This window comes from Aedes albopictus, chromosome 2, assembly GCF_035046485.1.
Source record: "Aedes albopictus strain Foshan chromosome 2, AalbF5, whole genome shotgun sequence".
Lineage (NCBI taxonomy): Eukaryota > Metazoa > Arthropoda > Insecta > Diptera > Culicidae > Aedes > Aedes albopictus.
This window is the reverse complement of record NC_085137.1, coordinates 146,775,789-146,785,643: the sequence shown is the minus strand read 5'-3', so window position 1 is coordinate 146,785,643 and position 9,855 is coordinate 146,775,789. Positions and strand designations below refer to the sequence as shown.

Here is a 9,855-nt window from a genome sequence, read left to right as displayed (position 1 = left end):
GTCCTATTTAGTCAATAAATTGAAATTAGGGTGGTCCAAATGGTTTAAAAGATTTGTATATCAACTTTTTTGTTTTTCCAAATACACCTATACAATGTTCTACAAAGTTTTAGAACAATTAATTTAGAGCAACTTTGCCGAAGAAACCAACCTCCTAACTATTACGGTTGACGAGTTATGATTTTTTGAAGCTTGGATGTTAGGGTGGACCTTAAAAAATCAGTTTTTTGCTTATAACTTTTCATAGGGACATTTCTCGCAAAAACGTTGTTCCGAGCACTTTTAGATCTTTTGATTTTACACTTTTTCTCCGAAGAGGGCAATGTTATATCTCTTGAAATAAGAAAGTTATGCAAGATTTTCTCTTAAAAAATCGCTTTTCTTACATGTAAATATTTCAGAATGGCGCAAACCGATTTTCAATCTTTTAAATCCATTCAAAAGATCTCACTTTCATTGTTCGATGGTGAAAAAATAAAAGAAGTGTTTTTTGTTTAAAGCGCTTAATTAATTTTTGAAAATATGTCATTTTTCATCAAAAAATGGCCATAACTTCAAGAATATACAAAATACAGGTATGATGTCTTCGGCAAAAAGGTGCGCAATTGAATGCTTTAAAATTGTCTAGAACTAAGTTTTTTTGAAGAATCAACACATAAAAACATATTTAAAAAAAATTGGATTTTTGACTAAAAAATAAACACTATCAACGTTTCAAAGAACCTTCTGTCAATGCTACCCTAATGAAAGGTTCCATACTTTTCTTTCTATGTTGGATTTCTAAAAACAATCGATTAGTATGCATATACTTAATATTTTGGTTTATTGAGCTTAGAACAAATAAAAATTAAAACTACATATCTTTTCAATTCAATTCAAAATAACAAGTTCTTGAGCTTTGGCTGGAAGAGAGTTTAAAGGAGAATCGCTGCTTTTCCTATTCATCAAGGAAATCACTGGATCGGATGTTAGAAGCAAACGTTGGAAGACGTCTTCGATGTTTGCCGTTCTGCTGAATTTCCTGGAGTGGAATTCTCGGAACTTTCTGATAGACTTGTTCCGGGTCTCCAGTGCTTCCTCGCTCAACATTCCAACAGGAACAGTACTGTGCTTCGCGATGGCACCGCCGTGGACCAAAATTTTGTGGAGAGTTGGAGACAGCGGATACCAACCATATAGGCTAGAATAAATTATTATTATTATCCAATTCCATTATTATTAGTTTTATTATTATTATATGTCAAACTACATCTTACCTGATATAAAGTTTCCTAGTCGTTTCCAAGTAGTTTTGGAATACTTCCACGTTGATATCACTCTTACAGTTGATAATAACTAGAATGATGTACATTCTCTCCAGTAGATCTTCATTCAACCCCGTAATTTCGCAGATTGTACGCCATTCTTTGAAGAACTTTCGTGAGGTATTACCATCATTGCTGTTGCCATCGCTCGGTAACGGTTCGCTAATTCTGAGCCCTAGTCTTCGTTTTATTTCGGCTCGAATGGTGGCTTCTCGTTGACGGACAGCTTCGTTAGACTTCGCTACGCGCCATGTCGGTTTTTCCATTTTTAGTCGATATGCTACCTTAAGAAACAGTTCCATTGTAGATCAAAGTAGCCTAGTTCAAAGAAGCCTAGTCAGCAGAGCATGATTTTCTGCATGCATGCTGTTGAATTTTGGTTAGTGCGTTATCGTTCCACAGAAAAAAGCAAGATGTCAGTTGGTAAGTTACAGAATTTCTCAACTTTTGAAGTAGATTCCCTAACTAAATTTTCCACCAGGTCTTAAAGTCGCCTTCCATGAATTGGCTGAACAATTCATTACCGATAGTTCTACAACATCTTTGTGTCAGTACGTTATTGACAAGTTCCAGGGCAAAACAATTGATACTGCAGAACTTCAAAAGAAAATTAGCTTTTTCGCACTCAAATTCACAACAGCATGGAAAAAGAGCAACCGGAAAAGAGACCGTTTCTTTGAGCGCAACAAAATTTGGTTGAGTGGGTTTGAAACTTTCAAAGAACTTCCGATGTCGAACACCAAGAGAGGGCGTCCGCGTAAATCATTTGAAACCTCAAGCACAAAATCGAAGCAGCGAAAAGTTCATGATATCAGCGTCGAAGTTCCGTATCAGGAGTTGATGTTTGCAGCGGCAACAAGAGCCACAAGTTCCGGACATAGAGATGCGGCAAAGATCATCAAAAATATTTCTGAATTTCCAGAAACCGCCACTAGCTTGAAGCAATCTATGAAGTCTTGTGATGCCGGAGTGGAGCAGTATTCACCGACTGAAGCTTTGGCATTCATTTGTAAGAACGGATTTTCCAAGAGTCAATACAATGACATTCGTGCATCGGATTTGAAGAAAGGGTGTGATTTGTATCCGTCCTACAATCGGGTTTTGGAGGAAAAGAAGCTGACGTATCCTGAAGGTAATTTCTATTTCATTAGATAGGGCCCATTCATACACTATAAAGGCATCACAAAACATCTTTTCTATTATCTAACATGATCGAAATGAATCTATGTTGCTTATGGACAGATAATTATGGGAATGCAAAAATAGTCATGAGATATTCATAATTTTCAGGTATTACGATAAAACCATCAGCAGCCGAAGTTCCCCTCCAATCCCTAGTTGACCACACAAACAAACGCTTAATAGAAAGCCATAGAAGTATTCTTGCTGGTTCGGCTTGTAATACGTTTGAGATTAACTATAAGTGGGGCTGCGATGGCAGTAGCAATCACTCTCGCTATAAGCAAAACTTTGTTGAAACGGATGAAGACGGTGAATTACGAGAGTACAATGATTCACACATATTTTCGATGGCTCTTGTTCCTCTCCAATTAATTGGAAGAATCTCAGAGCACGAACGAGATATTTTTTGGAAAAATGATCTACCTTCTTCCGTTTCGTTGTGCAGACCGATCAAGCTAATTTTTTTGAAGGAATCTGCTCAGCTAACGCGAAATGAAGTTGAGAAAGTGCGAGATCAAATATAAAATCTGAGGCCAACTGAAATTCTTCAAGACGGTCGGACAATTACTGTATATTCTTCGTTAATTCTAAGTATGATGGATACTAAGGTAGTAAACGACCTCACAGAAACAAACTCGCAATCCTGCTCATTTTGTGGGAAAAGCGGAAAGAATCTGAATGACGCAACCAACGATCTGAACGAGACCAACGCTGAAAAGTTCTCTCGTGGATTCTCCCCTCTCCATTGCTATATTCGGACAATGGAACTGTTTCTTAAGGTAGCATATCGACTAGAAATGGAAAAACCGACATGGCGCGTAGCGAAGTCTAACGAAGCTGTCCGTCAACGAGAAGCCACCATTCGAGCCGAAATAAAACGAAGACTAGGGCTCAGAATTAGCGAACCGTTACCGAGCGGTGGCAACAGCAATGATGGTAATACCTCACGAAAGTTCTTCAAAGAATGGCGTACAATCTGCGAAATTACGGGGTTGAATGAAGATCTACTGGAGAGAATGTACATCATTCTAGTTATTATCAACTGTAAGAGTGATATCAACGTGGAAGTATTCCAAAACTACTTGGAAACGACTAGGAAACTTTATATCAGGTAAGATGTAGTTTGACATATAATAATAATAAAACTAATAATAATGGAATTGGATAATAATAATAATTTATTCTAGCCTATATGGTTGGTATCCGCTGTCTCCAACTCTCCACAAAATTTTGGTCCACGGCGGTGCCATCGCGAAGCACAGTACTGTTCCTGTTGGAATGTTGAGCGAGGAAGCACTGGAGACCCGGAACAAGTCTATCAGAAAGTTCCGAGAATTCCACTCCAGGAAATTCAGCAGAACGGCAAACATCGAAGACGTCTTCCAACGTTTGCTTCTAACATCCGATCCAGTGATTTCCTTGATGAATAGGAAAAGCAGCGATTCTCCTTTAAACTCTCTTCCAGCCAAAGCTCAAGAACTTGTTATTTTGAATTGAATTGAAAAGATATGTAGTTTTAATTTTTATTTGTTCTAAGCTCAATAAACCAAAATATTAAGTATATGCATACTAATCGATTGTTTTTAGAAATCCAACATAGAAAGAAAAGTATGGAACCTTTCATTAGGGTAGCATTGACAGAAGGTTCTTTGAAACGTTGATAGTGTTTATTTTTTAGTCAAAAATCCAATTTTTTTTAAATATGTTTTTATGTGTTGATTCTTCAAAAAAACTTAGTTCTAGACAATTTTAAAGCATTCAATTGCGCACCTTTTTGCCGAAGACATCATACCTGTATTTTGTATATTCTTGAAGTTATGGCCATTTTTTGATGAAAAATGACATATTTTCAAAAATTAATTAAGCGCTTTAAACAAAAAACACTTCTTTTATTTTTTCACCATCGAACAATGAAAGTGAGATCTTTTGAATGGATTTAAAAGATTGAAAATCGGTTTGCGCCATTCTGAAATATTTACATGTAAGAAAAGCGATTTTTTAAGAGAAAATCTTGCATAACTTTCTTATTTCAAGAGATATAACATTGCCCTCTTCGGAGAAAAAGTGTAAAATCAAAAGATCTAAAAGTGCTCGGAACAACGTTTTTGCGAGAAATGTCCCTATGAAAAGTTATAAGCAAAAAACTGATTTTTTAAGGTCCACCCTAACATCCAAGCTTCAAAAAATCATAACTCGTCAACCGTAATAGTTAGGAGGTTGGTTTCTTCGGCAAAGTTGCTCTAAATTAATTGTTCTAAAACTTTGTAGAACATTGTATAGGTGTATTTGGAAAAACAAAAAAGTTGATATACAAATCTTTTAAACCATTTGGACCACCCTAATTTCAATTTATTGACTAAATAGGACACACATTTTGGAAAAACTTTCCCAAAGACACCATATAGCTAAAATCAATAGTTTCGCCGTAAATAATTTTGTCTAGCTAGATTCGGACCTGGGACCATTGTGCACTGGAAGCGTTCAATAACCCTTATTTTTAGTATTATTATAGGGAATTTTATGCGGAGCATCTTTGTTGAAGACCGCTAAGTGATCCGATGCTTGCTAAAAAAAAAGTTGTACCCTAGACAACCAGTTTTTATTGATGCTATTCGATAATGTGTTAAAAGCACTACGTCAAAATTATTTTGAGGGGGTCAGAAGCAGAGGGGTGTAAGTGACTAAAACCTGATTTTGAGATAATGGACGTAAACTTTGACATCTTATAAAAAATTCAACAACAATCGAAAAAGTTCGGAATCGCTTCGAATATGCTACTATCAAGTAACTCCACCATTGAAGATGCACAGAAACATTATCTACGTTGTTTTTCTTCGAATATGAAAATTTGGTTTTTTTTATTAATGGCACTTACACCCCTTTACCACTAAACTACTGACTTACACCCCTTTGCCGCCAAATAAATCCTCAATAAGGTTGCACCTCTATATGTAGACTCAAATATTACTATGCAAAAAGTGTCCCAAAATTAAAAATATAATGTTGTTGTAAGTAAACGATACTAACAAGCAAGATGACTTCAAAGCAATATTATTTGTTCCTTACTGAAATTCCAGGTAAAAAAATGGTTAAATCAAAAAAGCTTATGAAGTCTACTTTGATATTTCAGGTCTAACTCGATGTTACCCTGATATGACAAAAAGGCCACCTAGTTCGACCAAGTTTATTTTTTGTTTGTTTGTAATGTAAACTAAAAAAACATTTCAAACTGATTTAATAAAAAAAATTAAAACTAAGGAAAATGTGTACTACTAACACATGTTTTATTTTTTATGGACAAGGCTTCCTGAGTATCAAGCTGGCCGCCACAATGGCCGTCTTTCACGCTTCTCGATTTTCTTGAGCAGTTATCAGGAAATCTTTCGAACAAGTTGATTAGAAATTGTTTCTTGCTGCTTGATTACTTAGTGAACACTGAGTAGCATTTTCAGACTAAAGCTAACACTGGTATCTATAAACTTGTGCTTGAGAAAATACTTTTTTTTGGAAAGTGACAGCTGGTGATCTTCACCTTAAGCCAAGAAATGTGTCAATTTTTAAAACTGTGTTTACTTATTCGTTTATTTGGAAGGCTCGTTATTTCATTTGGAAATAATCATGTCAGATGTAACGAATGACACAAAAGTGTACCAGACACTGTTATCCTTTTCAACCCGACAGTTTTTAAATTATACAAAATTGTGTTGATTTGTATATCGAGTCCTGAAGATGGTCCAATAGCCGGAACAAAATGTGGGCGATAATAGGTAATTATTCAACGAATTTTGTTAGACTGCCAACCAATTATTCCCAAGAAATCTTCTTTGAAAACTTCAACGCATTTGGTGACTTTACGCGCACCTATTCATCATACCAAAAATTAAACTGAACGTTCAAGACTTGAACCAGATCTGACGTAATCACGCACTTTCATTGAGGTATACTGCGTACATGAATCCATAGTGCACATCCTGCGTAATATTTTTGTATGTATGCATTCGTATGTTCTCAGAATAACAGGAGCCATTTCTCCTGTTTGTATTACTTTGATGTTTGATTACTATTGACAAACAAATATGAAGAAAAACTAAATAACATAATACTTGTGCGAATTGCATCAATCTAATTACTGACGAAATTCTGATGTATTGTAATTTTCCATTACTCACCCGTGAAGAAATCTTGTTTTCTTCGAAGAACTTGTGTGCTGGAAATTGAACTACGAGCCAAAATATTTAAACCATCACTGCCAACAAGTACTTGGAAGTATAAATAACTAATTGAAACTAAGTAGAGTTATTACTTTGCAAACTGGGCTGAAAGCCTCTTAAATAAAGACAAATCAGTCAATCAATCAACTTTGCAAACTATCTTCGGCACGTGCCGTGGTCCCATAACATAAGACATGATTCAAAGCATATACAAAGAGGTCATATATGGACATCGACTCGTGATAAAGTATAATATGTTGATTTTTTAGAAATAATATTAATATACTATTGAACTTACACCCCTTTGCCTCCAAACAAATCACATCCATGGTTAAGCATCATTTTTTCGTTCAATGTGAATACATGCTAAAACATTTTTAAAAATTACGGGTCTTCGGCAACAAACAAAGTTGATCTCGTAGAGTCACGTAGGATATATATCTCAATTTTGAATTTTTGGTCACTTACACCCCTCTGCCTCTAACCCCCTCAATTATAATATTTGAAGCATATCTGTATCATTACGTCTCGTGTATCATTATCGGGCTTTTACACATTACATTTTACTGTTTTTATCTTATTTACACAACAAATAGTAGCACCCGAAATGTTATTGGGCGCGCTAGTGTAAAACATAGGATCTGAAAATATTTTTTCATACCACCACGTGTTTGATTACACGGTCCGACAAAAAAACAACTTTTGTTCTGCCCAGCTCTAAATTTTACCTTTTCTGATTGCTCCCGACTAGAAACTCATAAATCTGAAGTTTTTGACCCTCCCCCTCCTGGGAGAGGGGAGGAACATTGACGTGAAATTTTGAAAAATCGAAAAATTCCGAGGTTTTTCGATCGCCATTTCGGTTGAATGCTCGATATCAAAAAAGGAAAAGGTTGACCACGGAGCTTTAGGGGTTGTGTAACTACCAACAAAATTTCACGAAGATCCGTCGAACCATTCTCGAGAAACGGTGTTTTTACGAAATGATGTTTTAAAGATTTCTTATATTGCACGCAAAGAATTCAACTACTATATGGCACAATTGTTGATTTAACCATGCCGTTTAGCATCATGGTGTCTTCGAGGAAGCTTTTCACTACAATAACGTGCTTCTTTTAGCCTGTTGGTAAAAATGATCAATCCACCTAAAAGTGAGATAGAAAATTTACTTTTTGAATTTTTTAAGATACAAGATTGATGTCTTCACAAGAGTTGTAGAAAATGCTGTTTTGAATCCCAAGCAACCAAAAGTTCGGATAAAATAGCATGATTGGGCTTAACCAGCTATCCGAAGGAAGATGAAAAGCATTCTATTCAGCTCACTTTTTAAGTAATTAACCGATCTTGAGTTCACAAAAAGTACACTTGTGTCGCTGAAAGGAACGCTATTCAGCTTAAAAATAAGCTTCGAAAAAATGAAAAAAAAAATTTTGTCCTCAAAAGTAATTTATTATTAAGGAACATTAGTTCATGTGGAGCCAAATTGACTAATACCTTGAAATAATTTTTGATGTTTTTTACTTACTGAGATTTGAACTCGGGTTCTCCTCGTTGAAAGCCGGTGCCTAACCACTACTCCATGTATGTGTTGTTAGGCACTGTGAGATTTTACTCAATGTGCTGATATCATATAGTAGAGCTCAATCAGGTTCGCTTGTGAACTTTCCCTGAAGTCGAAAGTTCGAAAGAAGTTCACGCGGAACTTCTTGTGAACTTACGCAGTTTGACATTTTCAATTTTTTGTGGTTCGCAGTGCAAAGCCTTTGAGCCACACAATACGGATCCTTTGCGTTGATTACAAGTAAGTACGTTGAAATATTATAGTGAAACAAAGTGTACTTGTGAAATTAACACAAGCTGTGGCTGCTGGGCTCGATTTCCGAGTGATTTAATTGAATGAGAACTTCTCCCCGGCTGGTGGTGACCAATCGATTAACTTTTCAGCTCAAACTGACATTCAGTTCTTCAGATTTGTGCTCTTGAAAATTCGAGGTGCGGCTTCGTCATATATTCACCCTAAGGGTTAAAATTAATTATGAAATGTGAAGTCAACATAAAAATAAAATATAATCTAATATTTTTCAAAGAACGACAAACCCATCAAATATAACGTCCACTATATTAATTTCCTGTGGAAAGTCTGAATTTCAAAAAAATATGAGCTTTTGCACAAGTTCACTTATTTGGCGTTTTGGTGGTGCCATGTTTACATAGAATGAACTTGTTTTCATGGCCACCTAGATAACACGGCACAACAAAAACCGTTACAAAAAAGTTACATGATACCCGGGTAGAGGTGAAATACTGACGATCAAAACGTGATATTGGTTTGATTGATATAAGAGATAAAATATCGGAAAATAATATCTGAAAAATGTTCATCCTGGAACAAGATCAAAACTTGATATTTCAAGGGCAAACGAATAGCTCGCTGCTATTGATTAGATCTTACAAAATCTAAATATGATATGATGATGATGTTCCAGGAGTAAATTTTTGATTTTATATTTAGATCTTTTATCTCTTATGTCAATCAAACCCATATCATTTTTTGATCTTCATATCAAAATATGCTATTATTTAGCTCTTTTCCTCTACTCGGGTAGGGAACCGTTGAGCAATGAAAAACGAAATTAATGTCTTTCCTCTTAATAATTATTTTGTGGAGACTGTTAGGCAAGGTTGCAACCATTCATTTGCAAAAATTTACATTCATTTGCTATTATCTCAGTTTAGAAGCATGCTATCGAAAAACAATGTATGGATGAATTTAACCTTGTAGTTTTATCTGAAAGTTTGCCGAATAACATTGGGGTCGCACACGCATTCCAAAGTCGTGAGTGAGCTGTGAAGGCAACTTTCCACAGCGTGAATGAAATTTATATTCATCGCGTGGAGAGTTGCCTTCACAGCTCTCTCACGACTTTGGTATGCGTGTGCGACCCTAATGATATTCGGCGAACTTTCAGATAAAACTACAAGGATCAATTCATCCATACATTGTTTTTCGATAGCATGCTTCTGAACTGAGATAATAGCAAATGAATGTAAATTTTTGCAAATGAATGGTTGCAACCTTGCTGTTAGGTGCGAACTTTTGCCCCGCACTACTTCATAGGCAATTGTATGCAAATTATCTCATACAAATGCGAAAGCAC

General features: G+C 35.7%; 2 protein-coding genes across 2 annotated transcripts; one reads left to right on the top strand and one right to left on the bottom strand.

The window, feature by feature from the left end:
* Positions 1-503: 503 nt before the first annotated feature.
* LOC134287752 (uncharacterized) lies at positions 504-1,609 on the bottom strand. Its single transcript, XM_062850578.1, has 2 exons — positions 1,257-1,609; positions 504-1,180 (listed from the first exon to the last, which is right to left on the bottom strand). Exons 1-2 carry the CDS (start codon positions 1,604-1,606, stop codon positions 871-873), a joined length of 660 nt encoding a protein of 219 aa, XP_062706562.1. The 5' UTR covers positions 1,607-1,609; the 3' UTR covers positions 504-870.
* A 7-nt stretch (positions 1,610-1,616) lies between these two features.
* Positions 1,617-4,350, top strand: LOC115258782 (uncharacterized). The gene is made up of 2 exons (XM_029859186.2): positions 1,617-3,597; positions 3,674-4,350. Exons 1-2 carry the CDS (start codon positions 3,080-3,082, stop codon positions 3,981-3,983), a joined length of 828 nt encoding a protein of 275 aa, XP_029715046.2. The 5' UTR covers positions 1,617-3,079; the 3' UTR covers positions 3,984-4,350.
* Positions 4,351-9,855: the final 5,505 nt, after the last annotated feature.